The 22,763-nt window shown below is 45.6% G+C and overlaps 1 protein-coding gene and 1 long non-coding RNA gene across 2 annotated transcripts; one reads left to right on the forward strand and one right to left on the reverse strand.

Moving 5' to 3' along the window:
- Positions 1 to 392: 392 nt before the first annotated feature.
- On the reverse strand, positions 393 to 18,887 carry LOC117527094 (myelin and lymphocyte protein-like). The gene is made up of 4 exons (XM_034189274.1): positions 18,757 to 18,887; positions 12,784 to 12,951; positions 4,152 to 4,277; positions 393 to 545 (listed from the first exon to the last, which is right to left on the reverse strand). The coding sequence occupies exons 1-4, from the start codon at positions 18,844 to 18,846 to the stop codon at positions 471 to 473; spliced, it is 459 nt and encodes a 152-aa protein (XP_034045165.1). The 5' UTR covers positions 18,847 to 18,887; the 3' UTR covers positions 393 to 470.
- LOC117527100 lies at positions 13,642 to 22,118 on the forward strand. The gene is made up of 3 exons (XR_004565438.1): positions 13,642 to 13,787; positions 18,341 to 18,342; positions 22,066 to 22,118. It is a non-coding gene; the product is annotated as an uncharacterized LOC117527100 (long non-coding RNA).
- The last annotated feature ends 645 nt before the right edge of the window (positions 22,119 to 22,763 follow it).

Below are 22,763 nucleotides of genomic sequence, written 5' to 3' on the forward strand. Positions count from 1 at the left end.
AAACATTTATTCTTGTGAGAATTCTTTAGTTTCAGAAATGATGCTGTCGCTTATCAGACCAAAAAAAACCTGGGTTTTAAATTCCAGCTCCTCAGACCCAGGGTTCAAATAGTCCCCGGTGGTGGGTCTCTTCCATAGCTAAACTGTCTTCAGTGCCTGAAGGGAACTTGGAGACAAAGGACCAGCAGGGACCCAGTTCAGGATTCTTGGTCTGAGGAATCCAAGCAGGTTAATCCAGCTGTGGACCTTCATGAGCCTGTTGAGGAGGTTGGACCAAATCATCCCAGGACCTGAGGAAAAACCATCACAGATGTCAGAGTGGCCGATCATCTCAAGTCACTGCTGACCTCTCAGCAGGGTCATGACACAGCTGGATGTGGATTAGGACAGACTCCAGATCCTTCGTTCCACAACTTCAAACATGTACAAGGTTTCAGAAGGAATTCAGGTCTGCTCTGAGGAGCAACGTCCTAGAAGGTTTTCCATCGGATAGCGGACAGGATGGTGTGAATGAAGTAGAGGAGCGTCGTCACATAGGAGAAGACCTGGAAGACAGGGAGTCAGCATCATCAGCTCATCCCACAAAATCAAAGAGCTGGAGCGTCCAACAAACAGCCAATCAGATGCTCTCATTCTGAGACGCCAAATAACAAAATGTAGAACAAAGAAAAAAAAAAACAACAACCTGAAGTCACCATGTAGAGTTAAATCCAAGTATTTGTGGCTTTAATGTGTTTATCACTGTGTTTCACACGTGAACACTGTCTGCCTGAACACAGACGGTCGCCATCCAGGACAAACCCTGCGTGATGTAGAGACACAAACACACGACACAAAGCCGTGTCAGGGCATCGCCATGTTTCAGCGCTGACTTTAGCTACATCATGAAGGACTCATTAATGCAAAAAGGGACGGAGCCTGGGTGACTCAGCATGTGGTGAAAGCAGACTGAACATGCGCCCCTCTTTTGGTCTGACCCAGCTAAGCTAACAGGCTAACCTGGGTTGAGGTGTTTCTTAAATCATATTTTTGGACTGCGCAGTGGTTCTCCTAACGTCTACTTTGTTATGAACCTTAAAAGTTTTGAGTCACTTATTTTCTCAGTAATCATTCATTGTGGAGTGGAGCTAACGGGTGAAACTACCAACAATTGCTAAATGTATGCTAACAACATTAGCATACAACATTAACTAAGATGAGAGGTTGACTCAGGGAGAATATCACAGCAGAGATGTCTCAGATGATCCGTGAGGACATTTGTCCACAACAAGACAGGTTACTCCAGGTGTTTGTAATAAAACACAACAGCCACCAGACGCATCAAACGGGACAACAAGCTAAAGATGCTATGAGAGGCAGAGACACTGTCACTTAGACAGAAGCTCCGCTGACTGATGTGACGGCGGAACTGTGGCACAAGGTGTCCGAGAGGGACTTTTCTTCAGCCACGACAAGGAATTAAAGTATTTTCAGATGCTGTTTTCCAAAATCAGGCTTTATGCGGATCATTTTCTTCAGGACATGATGATGAATCCACTAAAGCGAACAGGTAACACTTTATATTTACTATGTATGTGTGTGAATTTACGCCTCATGAGGACTGTCGCTTTCAGCCAATCAAGGGACAGCATCAACTGACGTATTTTGACTTATGAGAAAGCCTGTAAAAATCCATAAATTAGCTGCATCATTGCTTAAGCCACAGTAGGGGTGGTGGCCAAGTGGTTAGTGCACTTGGTTTCGGTGTGGCAGGTTCCCAGTTCAAATCCCACCCCTGCCACATTTCTCCATGTAATGTGGAGTTGCATCAGGAAGGGCATCCGGCGTAAATCAACATGCAGATCCACCTCGGATTTGCTGTGGCGACCCCCGAGTCCAAACAAGGGAGCAGCTGAAGGGACTTACTGTTGTTTAAGCCACAGTGTTCAAAGTGTGTGAAAAAACTAGCGGCTTATAGTCTGGAAATTACAGTAAAAAACTAAGAAATCAGATGTACATACAGTTGGGCTCAAAAATTTACATACTCTGGCAGAATGTGTGGTTTGTTGGCTATTTTTCAGAGAATATGAATGATAACACAAAAACCTTTTTTCAGCTCATGGTTAGTTTTTGGGTGAAGCCATTGTCTAATAACTGTGTTTCCTCTTTATAAATCATAACGACAACAGAACCGACACAAATGACCCTGAAAAGGTTTCCATCCCCCTGTTCTTCATACTGTGTGTTTCCCCCTTTAACAGTGTTTCTTGGTGTTTGTGGACGAGGCTCCCTGATGGTGAAGCTGCCACTGAATATGTCTCAGACCTTATTTACATCAGTTATGAAGAAATACAAACAGTATGACACTCTGTAGTAAACTGTACCCCCAGTTATCCAGCTTCATGATGAAGTGGTACAGAGGAGGATTTTCTTAAAAAGAAGATCTGATAGTTTAGCTACAAACTGCCAGAAGGTACATCTGAGATTCAAGTCTAGATTTGATCTCTTTTGGTGAAAGAAAATCCTTCTCCGGTCTACTCCACTATGAAGCTCAGAGTGGTAATGATCAGTGGAAACAGGAGGCACCTGAGCTCAACTTTAGGTTCAAGACTGTGAATACTTGTACATACAAGGTCTGTCCAAAAAGTAACGGACCTTTTTATTTTTTTCAAAAACTATATGGATTTGAATCACGTGTGATTGCATCAGCCAAGCTTGAACCTTCGTGCGCATGCATGAGTTTTTCCATGCCTGTCGGTTGCGTCATTCGCCTGTGGGCAGGCTTTGAGTGAGCACTGGTCCACCCCTCCCGTCGGATTTCTTTTGTCTGAGAACTTGCTGAGAGACTGCCGCTTTGCTTCATGAAATTTTTTTCAGAAACTGTTAGAGACAGGCAGTTGGAAACCATTTGATAGATTCAGTTGGATATCGGTGAAGATTCTGTCGGCGTCACACGGATTATGGACTGTTAAAACCTTTTTAAGGACGGCCCACAGCAGCGGACGGCGCGTGGTGCGCCGAGCGGCCATTCGACAGGCTGGAACAACCAGATCATTTCTAAACTGAACGCTGTGTTGATCCGGGACATCATGTGACTACCACAGAAATGGCAACAGAGCTGGACATAGCACTTTTGCGGCACATTCCACTGTTACAGGAGATTTTGTAATGAAAGACGTGCGGAGGAATTCGCGCGTCGGCACGGAGCAGCTCAGGACGCACAGCAAAAAAAAAAAAACACCTCCATGTTGGAAACCATTCAGAAGACGGCTTTCGATGGCTTTCAGTCGAGTGAGTATCCGAGAAATTGTGTAACAGCTGGACATGCCCCAACATGTCCTGTGAGACTTCCAAGACGGAGGTGTTTTAACCCTAACCCTAACCCTAAACAAAATGGGAGCAAAACCAAAAGTGTGTTTATATTTTTGTTGAGTATACACACACACACACACACACAACACACACACACACACACACACATATATATATATATATATATATATATATATTATATATATATATATATATATATATATATTTTTTTTTTTTTTAAGGCTGTACAAACAAAATGTTTAAAAAGTGAAAAACTGTGAATATTTTCGGGATGTTCTGTATAAACCTGTAGAATTTTAGAACATTAAGATGATGCACAGAGGCAGAATCATGCTGACAGAAAGTTGCAGGTACACATGGTTTTCTTCTGTAAATCTGTCATTGAGAAATTGAGCTGGTTGTCCCACCTGTCTTTAGCCATGACTGGATGTGGCCACTCCCTCAAACAAACCAACAAAATGAAGTTCTTTGAAAATTAAGTTAATAAGTTCGATTCACACGTGTCAAGTGATTAACTTATTTTAAAGCAACTAAACGTGGACAGCTGTCTGTCCAGGTCTGTGTTCTGTGGACGACAGTATGATGCATCTGTCTGGACAGAGATGAGTGAGGGAAGCCACCAAGATATAATCAGGCCTCTGAAGAAGCTGTATGTTATTAGGTTCCATGTAAATGTAGCCAATGATTTTAGGATATTCGATGATGATTGTCGTCAAACGTCTAGCCCCGCCCACTCTGCTGTCCCATGTGGATAAACTTCATGCTAATCCAAGTGTTTTAGCGTTCTTTATGTCAGCATTTATCTGGCAGGAACTGATCCAGGATCCTGCTGGACTCACCACTGCTGAGATGTCCAGGTGATAATTCTGGACGATGTTGCTGTTTCTCATCTCCAGAGTCACGATGGCCAACGCCACCGAAGCACTGAGGTAGAAGAAGGCAGCAATGCCGTGGTACGCAAAGTCCTGGACAAACAAAGACCAGAAGAAGGTGGGTCCATGTCAGTTATGCAGTAAAATAAATTCATGTGATCATCATTTGGACTGAAATAACACAAACACAAATTCTCCTCTGTGAGGCAACCTGGAGACCTAAAGCCCACCCAGAAACAACTCCCTCAAATGCAGATCAAGCTTCACATCTTCACCACGTTTACTGAAAATCAGGTTTCATCCAGATGACCACGATGTTATCACAGCTCTGTCTGGATTCTTATGTTGATATCACTCACTTCCTCTTGTGTTGCTGGTAACTTCACACACACACACACACACGCGCCTGGTCAGATTTCTCACATGTGAATGTGACATCGTAACCACTGTTCTTCATCTAATGTTTCAGCCATAAACGTTCCGAACCTGTTTATTCCAATGAAGGTCACACGGGGGGGGGGTGGAGTCTAAAGCAGGGGTCACTGAGTGAGAGGTGGGGTTCACCCTGGAGGTCGTCAGTCTGTCACAGGGCCGACACACACAGACAGACGGACTCTCACACCTACAGTCAGTTTACAGACTTTCTCAAAGAGCCGACCAACCAGGAGGAGTCGGCCTGATGAGAACTCACACCCATACGTCAACAACCTTAAATACTCAAACCCTGATGCCCCACCTTAGCACCAATCCCCAGCCCTAACCCTAACCCTAATCCTAACCCTAATGAGAACTCACACCCATGTGTCAACAACCCTAAATACTCAAACCCTGATGCCCCACCTTAGCACCAATCCCCAGCCCAAACCCTAACCCTAATCCTGACCCCTAACCCTAATCCTAAACCTAATCCTAAACCCTAACCCTAATCCTGACCCCTAACCCTAATCCTAACCCTAATCCTGATCCCTAACCCTAATCCTAACCCTAAAAAGAGCAGACTGGCTGTGAGTGTGATATAGGAGCACTCGGCCTGATAACTGAACAGTACAGAAGAACAAATGTGAACATTCTCTTAAATGTTCAATAAAACTTTTAAATATGCCCATAAAGACCCCAGTGACCCAAACTATCAACAGCCCCGACATACACAACCCCGAACTCCAGTGGTGTAGTGTACGTGGAACGCAGGTAGACGGCGTCTACTCACCTACAAAGACCCGGAATTTCCATCTACCCACTTCAAACTGCCCCGGGGAACGTGACGGTGTAAATAAAATGAGCGCTTATTGACTGTAATTTTATTTTCTCCCTTTAAAAGACAGCCATTAGACGTCCATCACTGCAGACTGCACCCCCCCGCTCGCTCTGCTAGATAAGAGCTTTAATTGGCTCATAGATAGATGGGGGCTGGGCTACCAGCTAATCAGCGCGAAAGCCGCACACAAACAAGAAGAATGCTGGAGAAAGTATTGATGGTGATTTTTACCCACAAAAAATGAAAAGAAAACAGGCCTCGGTTTTAGATTTCTTTTCGAAAACGTCCACCTGCTGCTTCAGCGCCGATTGATGAAGTTTGCACCCTGAGTGGAGGAGATAAACCTGGCGCTGTCTGCATTGCTGGTAAGTGGGCTAGCCTATGATAGCTAGGTTTTATTTGTTCACTAAGCTAATACGTCAGACGCGTCAAATGCGTCAAAAAACGGTCTAAAAAGCATTATTTTCAATGAGACGCGTTGATTTTTAGATGCGTCAGAAGCGTCGCGTCAAAAGCCGAGCTAAACCGACGCTTCTGACGGGAGCGCACATTGCTGCTTGTCGGCAGGGTGACGCGTCAAGGTTCAATCCAATCCAACTTTCGATGCTCTGAGCCGTGACGTACCTTTGCGTTGTCCATTAGGAACGACACGTCGGGCCAAAACACAGAAGACTAGTGGCAGAGACCACTGGTCTCTACAAAATGCATCAGTGTAGAAACCACTGATCTATACAGAACGGATTGGTACAGAAACCACTGATCTGTATAAAAACAGAAACGTGTCACAGGACTGCTCATTTATGGAGCAGTTTTCTGAAGAAAAATCCTTGGAAATGTTTTTTTGTTGTTGTTTGTTACTTCAGAATTTCTGATTACTGTTAAAAAAAAAAGTTTACACCACTTGTAATTAAAATAGCTAAATAAATCAATAAATGGTTCTTTAGAAACCTTTCATCTGTAAATTAAAACCACCTGTTATTTTAGATTAGATAATTTCTTGTTTAACATAAGGAACCTTGGACATTTATTTTTAGACAAAATAACATGGAAATATGTACATTTTTAAGTCTGGTAGATTATTTATATCTCATTTCAACCAGAAAAACAAACACTGTAAATAAATACAAATGTTTATTATAAATGCAACAGGAAATAATTTAACAATGACTGCAGGGTGATTGTAAAGTAGGATTTCTGTGACATAAACCTCTTGATGAATTTTTTTTAATGGTCATTTCAACTTGTAATGTCGCCAAAATATGTAATTGCCTTTAATGTTGTTATCAGGACAAAGTCATTTCTAAAATATGAATTTGAGCACAATAGTGGAGAGCTTCTACTTGTGCAAATGTCTTTTAACTTTGATTCGTGGACATTTTTAATGATCCGTTTATTTATTGTTAAAATATAAAATGAAACAGCTTTTTAAAAAATAATAGGTTTTCCTCGTAATCTACAGATGTCTCCTTGAGCTTGAGTCCCATTGGCTATTGGATAATGTAGTTTTAAAATGACTGGAATTGGTAAGTGACATACTCTCCGGTATTAGTTGCATGGTTGTCTTCATACTATACTTTTGGCCTCCAATGTTTTTGTCATGGGTTGAAAAGGTTTCTGCAAAGTAAAGCATCTCCCATATTTTCATTGTTGTTATGTGAATTTTCTGGGAGCGAGCTTCTGTCCTTCAGCCTAGCTGCTGTTTTAATGGAACTTCACGTATACTAATACGAGCTTGTTTATACTGGGTATGGACCACAAAGCCTACAGGTTCCAGTCCCCATCGGGACCTGATGATGGACTGTCAACTTCAACAGAGATTGTGGTAGGAGGCGTGAGGCTCTGCAGCCGGTGCATGCTCATGTAGACCGGTGTGCTCTGTTTTGTTTTTGTTTATGCATCTAAACTGTACACAAACAACGTGGGGCCATGCGGATTATATGAAGGGTGAATCTTACAGCTGCTGAATTTGACAGTACAGGCTCATATCCGATACTAAATAGAGGGAGGAAAAATGAACTCTTAGTTGGGAGGCAATAAACTGCTCCTTATTATTCAATTCAATTCAATTCAATTTTTTTTTTTATATAGCGCCAAATCACAACAAACAGTTGCCCCAAGGCGCTTTATATTGTAAGGCAAGGCCATACAATAATGATGTAAAACCCCAACGGTCAAAACGACCCCCTGTGAGCAAGCACTTGGCTACAGTGGGAAGGAAAAACTCCCTTTTAACAGGAAGAAACCTCCAGCAGAACCAGGCTCAGGGAGGGGCAGTCTTCTGCTGGGACTGGTTGGGGCTGAGGGAGAGAACCAGGAAAAAGACATGCTGTGGAGGGGAGCAGAGATCAATCACTAATGATTAAATGCAGAGTGGTGCATACAGAGCAAAAAGAGAAAGAAACAGTGCATCATGGGAACCCCCCAGCAGTCTACGTCTATAGCAGCATAACTAAGGGCTGGATCAGGTGACCCTGATCCAGCCCTAACTATAAGCTTTAGCAAAAAGGAAAGTTTTAAGCCTAATCTTAAAAGTAGAGAGGGTGTCTGTCTCCCTGATCTGAATTGGGAGCTGGTTCCACAGGAGAGGAGCCTGAAAGCTGAAGGCTCTGCCTCCCAATTCTACTCTTACAAACCCTAGGAACTACAAGTAAGCCTGCAGTCTGAGAGCGAAGCGCTCTATTGGGGTGATATGGTACTACGAGGTCCCTAAGATAAGATGGGACCTGATTATTCAAAACCTTATAAGTAAGAAGAAGAATTTTAAATTCTATTCTAGAATTAACAGGAAGCCAATGAAGAGAGGCCAATATGGGTGAGATATGCTCTCTCCTTCTAGTCCCCGTCAGTACTCTAGCTGCAGCATTTTGAATTAACTGAAGGCTTTTTAGGGAACTTTTAGGACAACCTGATAATAATGAATTACAATAGTCCAGCCTAGAGGAAATAAATGCATGAATTAGTTTTTCAGCATCACTCTGAGACAAGACCCTTTCTGATTTTAGAGATATTGCGTAAATGCAAAAAAGCAGTCCTACATATTTGTTTAATATGCGCTTTGAATGACATATCCTGATCAAAAATGACTCCAAGATTTTCTCACAGTATTACTAGAGGTCAGGGGTAATGCCATCCACAGTAAGGATCTGGTTAGACACCCATGTTTCTAAGATTTGTGGGGCCAAGTACAATAACTTCAGTTTTATCTGAGTTTAAAAGCAGGAAATTAGAGGTCAGTCCATGTCTTTATGTCTGTAAGACAATCCTGCAGTTTAGCTAATTGGTGTGTGTCGTCTGGCTTCATGGATAGATAAAGCTGGGTATCATCTGCGTAACAATGAAAATTTAAGCAATACCGTCTAATAATACTGCCTAAGGGAAGCATATATAAAGTGAATAAAATTGGTCCTAGCACAGAACCTTGTGGAACTCCATAATTAACTTTAGTCTGTGAAGAAGATTCCCCATTTACATGAACAAATTGTAATCTATTAGACAAATATGATTCAAAACCACCGCAGCGCAGTGCCTTTAATACCTATGGCATGCTCTAATCTCTGTAATAAAATTTTATGGTCAACAGTATCAAAAGCAGCACTGAGGTCTAACAGAACAAGCACAGAGATGAGTCCACTGTCCGAGGCCATAAGAAGATCATTTGTAACCTTCATAATGCTGTTTCTGTACTATGATGAATTCTAAAACCTGACTGAAACTCTTCAAATAGACCATTCCTCTGCAGATGATCAGTTAAGCTGTTTTACAAACTACCCTTTCAAGAATTTTTGAGAGAAAAGGAAGGTTGGAGATTGGCCTATAATTAGCTAAGATAGCTGGGTCAAGTGATGGTTTTTAAGTAATGGTTTAATTACTGCCACCTTAAAGCCTGTGGTACATAGCCAACTAACAAAGATAGATTGATCATATTTAAGATCGAAGCATTAAATAATGGTAGGGCTTCCTTGAGCAGCCTGGTAGGAATGGGGGTCTAATAAACATGTTGATGGTTTGGATGAAGTAACTAATGAAAATAACTCAGACAGAACAATCGGAGAGAAAGAGTCTAACCAAATACCGGCATCACTGAAAGCAGCCAAAGATAACGATACGTCTTTGGGATGGTTATGAGTAATTTTTTCTCTAATAGTTAAAATTTTGTTAGCAAAGAAAGTCATGAACTCATTACTAGTTAAAGTTAATGGAATACTCAGCTCAATAGAGCTCTGACTCTTTGTCAGCCTGGCTACAGTGCTGAAAGAAACCTGGGGTTGTTCTTATTTTCTTCAATTAGTGATGAGTAGAAAGATGTCCCAGCTTTACGGAGGGCTTTTTTATAGAGCAACAGACTCTTTTTCCAGGCTAAGTGAAGATCTTCTAAATTAGTGAGACGCCATTTCCTCTCCAACTTACGGGTTATCTGCTTTAAGCTACGAGTTTGAGAGTTATACCATGGAGTCAGACACTTCTGATTTAAAGCTCTCTTTTTCAGAGGAGCTACAGCATCCAAAGCTGTCTTCAATGAGGATGTAAAACTATTGACGAGATACTCTAACTCCCTTACAGAGTTTAGGTAGCTACTCTGCACTGTGTTGGTATATGGCATTAGAGAACATAAAGAAGGAATCATATCCTTAAACCTAGTTACAGCGCTTTCTGAAAGACTTCTAGTGTAATGAAACTTATTCCCTACTGCTGGGTAGTCCATCAGAGTAAATGTAAATGTTATTAAAAAATGATCAGACAGAAGGGAGTTTTTCAGGGAATACTGTTAAGTCTTCTATTTCCATACCATAAGTCAGAACAAGATCTAAGATATGATTAAAGTGGTGGGTGGACTCATTTACTTTTTGAGCAAAGCCAATAGAGTCTAATAATAGATTAAATAAAACTGGTTTTTGGGACTTCCAATTTGGATGGACAAGACTAAGAGACAAGCTTTCAAATGAATTCAAGCTCTGTCTGGGTTTTTGATTAATTAATAAGCTGGAATGGAAGATTGCTGCTAATCCTCCGCCTCGGCCCGTGCTACGAGCATTCTGACAGTTAGTGTGACTCGGGGGTGTTGACTCATTTAAACTAACATATTCATCCTGCTGTAACCAGGTTCTGTTAGGCAGAATAAATCAATATGTTGATCAATTATTATATCATTTACCAACAGGGACTTAGAAGAGAGAGACCTAATGTTTAATAGACCACATTTAACTGTTTTAGTCTGTGGTGCAGTTGAAGGTGCTATATATTTTTTCTTTTTGAATTTTATGCTTAAATAGATTTTGCTGGTTATTGGTAGTCTGGGAGCAGGACCGTCTCTACGGGGATGGGGTAATGAGGGGATGGCAGGGGGAGAGAAGCTGCAGAGAGGTGTGTAAGACTACAACTCTGCTTCCTGGTCCCAACCCTGGATAGTCACGGTTTGGAGGATTTAAGAAAATTAGCCAGATTTCTAGAAATGAGAGCTGCTCCATCCAAAGTGGGATGGATGCCGTCTCTCCTAACAAGACCAGGTTTTCCCCAGAAGCTTTGCCAATTATCTATGAAGCCCACCTCATTTTTTGGACACCACTCAGACAGCCAGCAATTCAAGGAGAACATGCGGCTAAACATGTCACTCCCGGTCTGATTGGGGAGGGGCCCAGAGAAAACTACAGAGTCCGACATTGTTTTTGCAAAGTTACACACCGATTTAATGTTAATTTTAGTGACCTCCGATTGGCGTAACCGGGTGTCATTACTGCCGACGTGAATTACAATCTTACCAAATTTACGCTTAGCCTTAACCAGCAGTTTCAAATTTCCTTCAATGTCGCCTGCTCTGGCCCCCGGAAGACAATTGACTATGGTTGCTGGTGTCGCTAACTTCACATTTCTCAAAACAGAGTCGCCAATAACCAGAGTTTGATCCTCGGCGGGTGTGTCGTCGAGTGGGGAAAAACGGTTAGAGATGTGAACGGGTTGGCGGTGTACACGGGGCTTCTGTTTAGGACTACGCTTCCTCCTCACAGTCACCCAGTCAGCCTGCTTTCCCGGCTGCTCGGGATCTGCCAGGGGGGAACTAACGGCGGCTAAGCTACCTTGGTCCGCACCGACTACAGGGGCCTGGCTAGCTGTAGAATTTTCCACGGTGCGGAGCCGAGTCTCCAATTCGCCCAGCCTGGCCTCCAAAGCTACGAATAAGCTACACTTATTACAAGTACCATTACTGCTAAAGGAGGCCGAGGAATAACTAAACATTTCACACCCAGAGCAGAAAAGTGCGGGAGAGACAGGAGAAGCCGCCATGCTAAATCGGCTAAGAGCTAGTAGCTACGCTAAGCTAGCGGATTCCTAAAAACACGCAAAGTGAATAATGTGTAAATAATTTAGAGTGATTCAGCAGAAGGAGTGCTTTAGTTAAGGCACGTAAAGATTACACTGGGAAACAAATCGTAATCTAGATAACTAGATCAATCTAACTGCGCAGATTAAACAGCTAACAGATACAGAAAAACACCGCTGTGCTCCGGAACAGGAAGTGATACAATACCGCAGTGAGAGCCAACCACCAGTAGAGGCCTACTGCCTATTGTTAAGAGAACTTTTCTTTCTTAATAACAAGGAGTCACAGTCACTTTTTTTTTTGAGTGACTGTGACTTAAAGTTCTCTTATTTACTGTTAAACAATACACAGTAGCTTGATTATGATACTTTTGGCTGGATTTAAACATTGTTTATTCTTGGTTTATGACCTGATTACATTTCTTTGTTCAATTAGGTTTTCAGATGCCAAAAAATAAATGTATTTGATCTTTGTATTTTTTAATCACTCTTTTAGATTTGCTGTTGTATACTGTATTTTGCAATTGGTGCAAATTACTTACTTACATTTTGACACATTTCTCACATTTATAGTGGCAAATATAGAATATAAATGATCAGGTGGAAAGTATAGATCTATTTGTTGTTATGATGTTAAAAATGTCAATAACCAGGGGCGCAACGCACGGGGTTGATGGCGGGCAAAAAAACAGTCTACCCACTTCAAAAATGTAGACTACACCACTGCTGAACTCTGACCCTCCCCACACACAACCCCTCCCAGTCCAGCTCAAAGAACACTGAGGAAGGACTTAAGGTCAAGAATCAAGATCAAAATTTAGTCAGCAGCTGGATTACAGGTTATCTGTTGAGGTCAAAGGTCAGCGAACACGATTAAAGATCAGCAGTCTTGATCAAAGTGTCCGTGACAGTGAGTCATGATGTGTAAAGACATACTGATGTTCATTTCTTCACGTACAGAAGATAAAGGCTGTGAGGACTTCACGTCTTGATCATTTTTTGCTCGGCTGACTGTCACGCGGCACTTACCGCTGCAGCCCAGCTGCTCTTGTTGTGATGGCCCCCGAAGGCGAACACCAACATCCAAATGAAGGTCATGAAGAAGCAAAAGACGGAGACAAACATGACCCAGCCCTGAGGGTTGTTTGGGACCACGTACGTGCACGCCACCAGGATCCACACCAGACCGCCGAAGACCTGCAGCACAGCATGATGATGTCATCAAAACCAAAGTGCAGTGTGATGTCATGTTCAGTGAATTGGTGACTCTAAATGGTCCGTAGGTGTGAATGTGTTTGTTTGTCTGTATGTGTACCTGTGACAGACCGGCATCCCGTCCAGGGTCAACCCGCCTCACGTCCTGTGACAGACCGGCGTCCCATCCAGGGTCAACCCGCCTCACGTCCTGTGACAGACCGGCGTCCCGTCCAGGGTCAACCCGCATCACGGATTGTGACAGACCAGCATCCCGTCCAGGGTCAACCCGCCTCACGTCCTGTGACAGACAAGGCATCCCGTCCAGGGTCAACCCGCCTCATGTCCTGTGACAGACCGGCATCCCGTCCAGGGTCAACCCGCGTCACGCCTTGTGACAGACCGGCATCCCGTCCAGGGTCAACCCGCCTCATGTCCTGTGACAGACCGGCGTCCCGTCCAGGGTCAACCCGCGTCACGCCTTGTGACAGACCGGCGTCCCGTCCAGGGTCAACCCGCCTCACGTCCTGTGACAGACCAGCGTCCCGTCCAGGGTCAACCCACCTCACGTCCTGTGACAGACCGGCGTCCCGTCCAGGGTCAACCCGCGTCACGCCTTGTGACAGACCGGCGTCCCGTCCAGGGTCAACCCACGTCACGCCTTGTGACAGACCGGCATCCCGTCCAGGGTCAACCCGCCTCACGTCCTGTGACAGACTGGCGTCCCGTCCAGGGTCAACCCACCTCACGTCCTGTGACAGACCGGCGTCCCGTCCAGGGTCAACCCGCGTCACGCCTTGTGACAGACCGGCATCCCATCCAGGGTCAACCCGCCTCACGTCCTGTGACAGACCGGCATCCCGTCCTGATGATTGACAGTCTGCATTATACACTCCGCCCACCTCCTGTCTGCTCCCAGTAGTGTCCCTGCATGACATCATATCTTTCAGCACCAGCTCCTCTTCTCTTCATGATGTTGAAACTGCTGAGCTCCATAGTAACATTTTTTACCATCAGAATTTGTGGTCGTTGTTGTTTTGTGAAAAGAAAATCTGAAAATGTTTTTGCAGCTGTTTCATGTCATGCTGGTAAAATACTGCACAGCTGCTTTGTTGCGCTCCACCACCTGCTCAGAGTTTAGGCCAGCGTACTGACTGCTGTGGTTCCAGGAGTCTGTACTGAATGTGACACTGCCGGGCTTCTGGCGGGTTGACGGTTGCTGATAAACCTTCACGCTGCAGATCATGTGGACACGTCCTGACGGTAACATCTGCTGTCTGTGCTGTGACTACAGACGCACTGGTCCAGTTACAGACACACCCGGTCTAGTTACAGACACACCCGGTCCGGTTACAGACACACCCGGTCCAGTTAAAGACACACCTGGTCCAGTTACAGACACACCCGGTCCAGTTACAGATGCACCCGGTCTAGTTACAGACACACCCGGTCCGGTTACAGACACACCCGGTCCAGTTACAGACACACCCGGTCTAGTTACAGACACACCCGGTCCGGTTACAGACACACCCGGTCCAGTTAAAGACACACCTGGTCCAGTTACAGGCACACCCGGTCCGGTTACAGACACACCCGGTCTAGTTACAGACACACCCGGTCCGGTTAAGACACACCCGGTCCAGTTAAAGACACACCTGGTCCAGTTACAGACACACCCGGTCCAGTTACAGACACACCCGGTCTAGTTAGTTACAGACACACCTGATCCGGTTACAGACACACCCGGTCCAGTTACAGACACACCTGGTGCGGTTACAGACACACTCGGTCCGGTTACAGACACACCCGGTCCGGTTACAGATGCACCCGGTCTAGTTACAGACATACCCGATCCGGTTACAGACACACCCGGTCCAGTTACAGACACACCTGGTGCGGTTACAGACACACTCGGTCCAGTTACAGACACACCCGGTCCGGTTACAGACACACCTGGTCCGGTTACAGACACACCTGGTGCGGTTACAGACACACCCGGTCTAGTTACAGACACACCTGGTCCGGTTACAGACACACCCGGTCCGGTTACAGACACACCTGGTCCGCTTACAGACACACCTGGTGCGGTTACAGACACACCCGGTCTAGTTACAGACACACCCGGTCCGGTTACAGACACACCTGGTCCGGTTACAGATACACCTGGTGCGGTTACAGACACACCCGGTCTAGTTACAGACACACCCGGTCCAGTTACAGACACACCTGGTGCGGTTACAGACACACTCGGTCCAGTTACAGACACACCTGGTCCGGTTACAGACACATCTGGTCCAGTTACAGACATACCCGGTCTAGTTACAGACACACCCGGTCCGGTTACAGACACACCTGGTCCGGTTACAGACACATCTGGTCCAGTTACAGACATACCCGGTCTAGTTACAGACACACCCGGTCCGGTTACAGACACACCTGGTCTGCTTACAGACACACCTGGTGCGGTTACAGACACACCCGATCCGGTTGCAGACACACCCGGTCCAGTTACAGACACATCTGGTGCGGTTACAGACACACTTTGTCCGGTTACAGACACACCTGGTCCGGTTACAGACACACCCGGTCCGGTTACAGACACACCTGGTCCGGTTACAGACACACCCGGTCCGGTTACAGACACACCCGATCTGGTTACAGACACACCTGGTCCGGTTACAGACACACCCGGTCCGGTTACAGACACACCTGGTCCGGTTACAGACACACCTGGTGCGGTTACAGACACACCCGGTCTAGTTACAGACACACCTGGTCCGGTTACAGATACACCTGGTGCGGTTACAGACACACCCGGTCTAGTTACAGACACACCTGGTGCAGTTAGACACACCCAGTCTAGTTACAGACACACCTGGTCTGGTTACAGACACACCAGGTCTAGTTACAGACACACCTGGTGCAGTTAGACACACCCAGTCTAGTTACAGACACACCTGGTCTGGTTACAGACACACCAGGTCTAGTTACAGACACACCCGGTCCGGAGCTAAAGTTCAGCAGATGACTCTACCTGGGTGGTTGTCATCCAGGACCCAAGGTGGTTCCACAGTTCAGTACATGTGGTGATGTGTGGCACCAGTGAGTTCTGGTGTTCCTCAGGGATGTGTTCTGGTTCTGACTGTGTTCATTCCTTACACGGGTGCCGGGTCGGCCTGTGGACCCCAGCGGGTGTCTTTGTTAGTGATGAAACATTTACTGACCTTGATGCTGCCGATGATGCTGTAATCTTTAACTCTGACTGTGAAGCCGAGTGAGGAATCAAAGGGTCTGGTTTGACAAGAGGTGAGGACTGGATGTCTTTGGTCCCAGGTCTCTGTGGAAGATCTTTGAGTTCTGCTGGAATGACTTTGTATCCAATGAACGGTTACTTAGTGAGACTCAGATGAGGAGGGTCACTGACACTGTGCGGGAACATCAGCTACACTGTAAAAAAATACACTTAAAAATGTAACGTAACGAGCTGTGAAAGGTTCTTAAGTTGTCTGAACTTCAGGCCTGATAGTTGTGCTGACTTGTTCTCCTCAGTAAGTCTTTAACTTCACAAAGAAGAGAAGGTTAAATTGACTCAACTTTGCATTACAACTAATTTAATTGAATTGATATATTTATTAATTAATTTAATAGCAACTCAGATTTGGTTCAGATAAAAATGATCTTTTGAAATAATAATGTAACTCAGAAAAGACAGTTGACTTAACCTAATGGTTGCTGAAGTTGAACAAACTAAAAAATTCTTTCCTTACCTTTACTTCATGACTGAGTCCCTCCAGCTTCTCCCTTATTTCTCACTCAGGGTCATGAACCAGGAACCTTCCACACTGGAAATGAGCACACTTAACCAGCTGTCCATCAGCCCAACAACATCACTTTGTGACCTATTTTAAACATTTAAGAATGACAGACACAAACAGTTCAACTCAATCCACGTGTTCATTGTATTTAACTAGTTAGGAACTGGTCTGGAACAGTTCTGGCTTTGTGAAGTGACTCCTGTAGATGAGTTTGGGCTGGTGGCCAAGTGGTTAAAGTGTTGTGTGGGCCGCCAGAAGAGGAGGTACTGCTGGCCCACCACCAGAGGGCGCCCTGCCTGAAGTGCGGGCTTCAGGCACGAGAGGGCGCTGCTGCCACGGACACAGCCGGGAGTGACAGCTGTTACTCATTATTTCCTGACAGCTGTCACTCATTCTTCATCATCTCACTCCATAAAACCCAGACGTCATCTCCACCTCATCGCCGAGATATCATACTTCATTGGAGGTAATATCCTCAGCCATTTGTGTTTATCTATATCTGTATATTGTGAGTGTTTGCAGGAGTACCGGTCCCTCTTCCTGTGGAGGCTGAGTGAGTGCAGGACGGCACTCCTTTCCTCTGAGGGATCACTGTACATTCATCAGCGTATTGAGTGAGAGGTGGAGGTGGCATTCCCACCGTTGTTGTTACTGGGTGTACACACACCCACACTTGACTGTCTTTGTTCTCGCCAGCAGTACCAGATCCGACAGTCGGGGACGGTGATCACCTGGGAATTCGGGACTTGGCGGCTCCAGTATTCACCAGGTTCTGTAGCGGCGGAAATCGTGTGGTTCCGGCTCTTCTCAGGACAGACGTCTTCTATCCTCGAGCCTGCCCACACGTCACCTTTGTGATTTGACTGTAATTATATTCTGAGATTGTCTGTATTTCGTTGTGCACATTTCACAACATTAAATTGTTACTTTTTGGCTCATCTATTGACCGTTCATTTGCGCCCCCTGTTGTGGGTCCGTGTCACTACACTTTCACAACATAAAGTGCTTCTTTATAGTGTGGATGGTTCTGAACTTGTGCCAAGTCAACATGCAGATCTGTGACAGATTTTAACTTCAGGAACCATTCAGTTAAGTGAACTTGCTTTTCTGAGTTGACGTATGCCTTTGTGATGTTATAGTTGTAATGTAAAGTTGAGTCTGTTTAAAAACTCACAGCTGGTTACATTTTTAAGTTGACTCTTTAATTTTTCCAGTGGACCTCATTTAGTCCACGTGATGATGAGTTTGTCTGGACACCATCCAGCACAAAGTCAAGGACACAAGCCCGACAACCGGGCCTCACTTGGGCCACATACTGGCCTCTCGCTCCTAGCTTGTGATTGGTTGGTGGCTGAGACGCTGACGTCAGCTCATGCGTCAGCCTCATGTTGATGTGGCGCAAGCGCTGCTCTCCTATTGGTCGTTTAGAAGAGGGAATCCTCACTCCAAAATGGAGCCAGTATCTGGCCCAATTCATAGCCTGCCCGGTTACCAAGGACACACCCACTTTTCTATCTGGTCAAGGACACGCCCACGTCTCACCTGACTGCAGCAGACAGATGGCTGCTTTGTACCAGATGTCTGCCTGAATGGTTGCTATCCAGAACCTGCGGCGGATCCGCGTCTTTACAGGCCATTTTTTAAAGTTCAATTTACTCCACTCGTGTATATTCTGTGTGAGCGTAAAACCACATTTTAGAGTGCTGCTACAACAAATGTTCCAAGCACACAGACACTGCACAGAAATGTAAAAACTAAAGTAATTTTAAAGTCTTTTTTTCTTAAATAATTCGCTCATTCTGCCTTCATCTTGAGAAATTTGTAGCATCAGATCTGTGACGATAAAAACAGAAAAAAAGTGGATTTGATGTATTTATTTCAACCGGTTTAACTTCCCGGTTTTAACGGTTTTCTCCGCGCGAAGAGAGCTGCGCCGCGCGGAGCCATGCGGAGCCAAGCCGCGCGGAGCCGGTTTTCTAAAATCACTTCTCACCAGTTCGGGCAGGTACAAGACGTCCGGGACGGTGCTGCAGATTCCGGTCCCGCTCGGGAGGCTCGCCATGACCGCTGTGTTGGACGCCATGGTGCCAGAACCGGACCGGCTCCGTGTCACCGACCAGCGTCCGAGATGACTCAGTCATCACCATGACAACCGACAAACAACCACCTAACCACACCCACGTACATATATAAAGATAAAGATAAACTTTATTGATCTCACAGAGGAGAAATTCACGTTACATCAGCTCTTAAAAAACACACAAGGTGGGTGCAAGTAGAGGACAAGTGTGCAAGGATAAGCAATAATAATAATACTTGTAACAATACAAGACATAAGAAATGAGGTAGAAATAGAATATGTATATATATATATATATATATATACACACACACATATAAGTACATATGCATATATATAAACATGATTGGAATTGAAAAGAGATAGGAGCATCTTCTTTACAATATGTGAAGTGGGGTTTAGATGTGATAAAGTGACATTAGTGCTGGGATTTGTAAACAAGTTGTTATTGCACAAGATTTATGGACATATTAATATTGCACATGATTTGTGGACATATTAATATTGCACGTGATTCACAGTGTTATTGTACAGTCTGACAGCAGCAGGGAAGAACGACCTGCGGTATCGTTCCTTCTTGCACTGAGGGTGCCTCAGTCTGTCACTGAAGGAGCTGCTCAGCTCCACTACAGTCCAGTGCAGAGGGTGAGAGGAGTTGTTCATGATGGATTTGAACTTGGCTAACACCCTCCTCTCAGCCACCTCCTCCAGAGAGTCCAGAGGACAGACCAGGACAGAGCTGGACTTCCTGACCAGCTTGTTCAGTCTCTTTCTCTCCCGCTCTGTGCTGCCCGGGGCCCAACAGACGACAGCATAGAGGAGAGCAGAGGCCTGCTCACTCCAAAGGACCTCAGTCTCCTCAGGAGGTGGAGGCGACTCTGGCCTTTTTTGTACAGGGCGTCGGTGTTGTGAGTCCAGTCCAGTTTGTTGTTGAGGTGAACACCCAGGTATTTGAAACTGTCCAGTCTTTATTCATTAGATCTCGCTCTTCTAAGTCCCTGTTAGTAAATGATATAATAATTGAATAATTGATCAACATATCCCTGTTAATTCTAGAATAGAATTTAAAATTCTTCTTCTTACTTATAAGGTTTTGAATAATCAGGTCCCATCTTATCTTAGGGACCTCATAGTACCATATCACCCCAATAGAGCGCTTCGCTCTCAGACTGCAGGCTTACTTGTAGTTCCTAGGGTTTGTAAGAGTAGAATGGGAGGCAGAGCCTTCAGCTTTCAGGCTCCTCTCCTGTGGAACCAGCTCCCAATTCAGATCAGGGAGACAGACACCCTCTCTACTTTTAAGATTAGGCTTAAAACTTTCCTTTTTGCTAAAGCTTATAGTTAGGGCTGGATCAGGTGACCCTGAACCATCCCTTAGTTATGCTGCTATAGACGTAGACTGCTGGGGGGTTCCCATGATGCACTGTTTCTTTCTCTTTTTGCTCTGTATGCACCACTCTGCATTTAATCATTAGTGATTGATCTCTGCTGTCTTCCACAGCATGTCTTTTTCCTGGTTCTCTCCCTCAGCCCCAACCAGTCCCAGCAGAAGACTGCCCCTCCCTGAGCCTGGTTCTGCTGGAGGTTTCTTCCTGTTAAAAGGGAGTTTTTCCTTCCCACTGTAGCCAAGTGCTTGCTCACAGGGGGTCGTTTTGACTGTTGGGGTTTTTCTGTAATTATTGTATGGCTTTTGCCTTACAATATAAAGCGCCTTGGGGCAACTGTTTGTTGTGATTTGGCGCTATATAAATAAAATTGATTTGATTTGATTTATGTCCTTCCCCTGGATGTTCACCGGTGGGTGAGGTGGTGGTTTCCTCCTGAAGTCGATCACCATCTCCTTCGTCTTACTGGTGTTGAGACACAAGTGGTTGCGCTCACACCAGTCCATGAAGTCTGTGATGACCGACCGGTACTCCAGCTCGTTCCCCTCAGACACACAACCCACAATGGTGGAGTCATCAGAGAACTTCTGGAGGTGGCAGCTGTCCATGTTGTAGGTGAAGTCCGAGGTGTAGAGGGTGAAGAGAAAAGGCGAGAGGACAGTGCCCTGGGGGGCCCCGGTGCTGCACCTTACCACCTCAGACTGACAGCCACGCAGCCGCACGTACTGCGGGCAGTCAGTGAGGTAGTCGATGGTCCAGGCGGCGAGATGTCCATCCACACCTGCATCCTCCAGCTTCCCCCGCAGCAGTGCCCGTCTGATGGTGTTGAAAGCACTGGAGAAATCAAAGAACATGACTTGACTCCCACAGCTCTCCCGCCGGTCTCCAGGTGGGTGAGCACTCGCTGCAGTAGGTAGGTGACAGCGTCATCTACCCCCATGTTGGGCCTGTAGGTGAACTGCAGTGGGTCCAGGGTGTCGCTCACCATGGTGTGGAGGTGAGACAGGACGAACTGTTCCATGGTCTTCATGAGGTGGGAGGTCAGGCAACTGGTCTGTAGTGGGCTGGTTCCTTGGAGTGCGGTGTTTTGGGAACCGGGACCACACAGGAGGTCTTCCACAGGGTGGGGAGCACCCCCAGGCTGAGGCTCATGTTGAAGATATGGCTGAGGACCTCACAGAGCTCATCTGCACAGGTCCTCAGCAGCCTCGGGGGGATCCCATCAGATCCTGCTGCTTTCCTCTGCTTCAGCTGCAGGAGCTGACCTCTCACCTCAGTCGGAGTTACAGTGAGGGGGAGGGAGCTGGGGTGGGCTGGTGCTGGATGCAGTCGCGGGGGAGGAGGGACGAGGTCCGGGGTGCAGTGGAGGTGACCGGGGGGTAGAAGGTGGGGGGTCAGTGGGACTGGAGGGCTGGCTACTGAAGATGTGTGGACAGCCGGGAGCAGGCAGAGGGGCAGGTGTGGAGGAGCCAAAATAATATTGTTGATCAAGCTTCATTAGTGTTCAAATACTACTGTGATTAACGATTTAACTAGTGAGGTCAGTTAGCGATTAGTTACATGATTAACAGTTTCATCTGTTAAACAGTCGAGTGTCCATGGTGACAGAAATAAAACAAAAATTTCCTTGAACAGTAAACAATTGCGGGCAGCACGGTGGCTTAGTGGTTAGCGCTGTTCCCTCACAGCAAGAAGGTCATGGGTTCGATTCCCACCTGTGGCCTTTCTGTGTGGAATTTGCATGTTCCCTCCGGGTGCCAAACATATGCAGGTTCAATGGACTGGAAACTTTAAACTGTCCGTAGGTGTGAATGTGTTTGTTTGTCTGAGGGTTCAGCCTGTGACAGACTGGCGTCCTGTCCAGGGTGAACCCGCCTCACACCCTGTGACTGCTGGGATAGACTCCACCTCCCGTGACTAAGAGGTTGAAGATGAGTGAGTGAATAATTGCTTCTTCTTGGAAATGTAATTACACTGGTCCAATTTTTTTTTTCTTGCATGGACTTTGAGAACTGATTTAGGGTAATTTTGTGATGCTGAATCTGAGGTCAGATTTCCTCGATCACATCACTTTTTTTTTTTCTTTTTGCAATCTGCATGCAGTGATGGATTACACAAAAGTTGCTCATTCACTCACAAGTTCGATGCCACTAATCGCACAAAAGCATCTTGAGAAACATCATTTTTAAACCAGGTTCATGAAATGTGAACAAAGAGCTGTAATATTGTTTATGGCGCTGAAGAGACGTTTCAGACGGCAGCTTCTGCTTCAATGCTTGATACAAGAAATGTTGTGAAAGTGTAAGTACACGGACCCACAACAGGGGGCGCAAATGAACGGACAATGGAATAGGTCAAATAACACACTTTACTGTTGTGAATATGCACAACAAGTACAACAGATTACAATAATAGACAGAGTCAAATTCACACAGGTGTCGTGTGGGCAGGCTCGAAGATAGGAGACGCCTCTCCAAAGTAGAACCGGAACCACACGGTTTCCTCCGCCACCAGACCCCGGGAATACTGGAGCCG

The sequence above is a fragment of the Thalassophryne amazonica genome, chromosome 15 (assembly GCF_902500255.1).
Source record: "Thalassophryne amazonica chromosome 15, fThaAma1.1, whole genome shotgun sequence".
NCBI lineage: Eukaryota > Metazoa > Chordata > Actinopteri > Batrachoidiformes > Batrachoididae > Thalassophryne > Thalassophryne amazonica.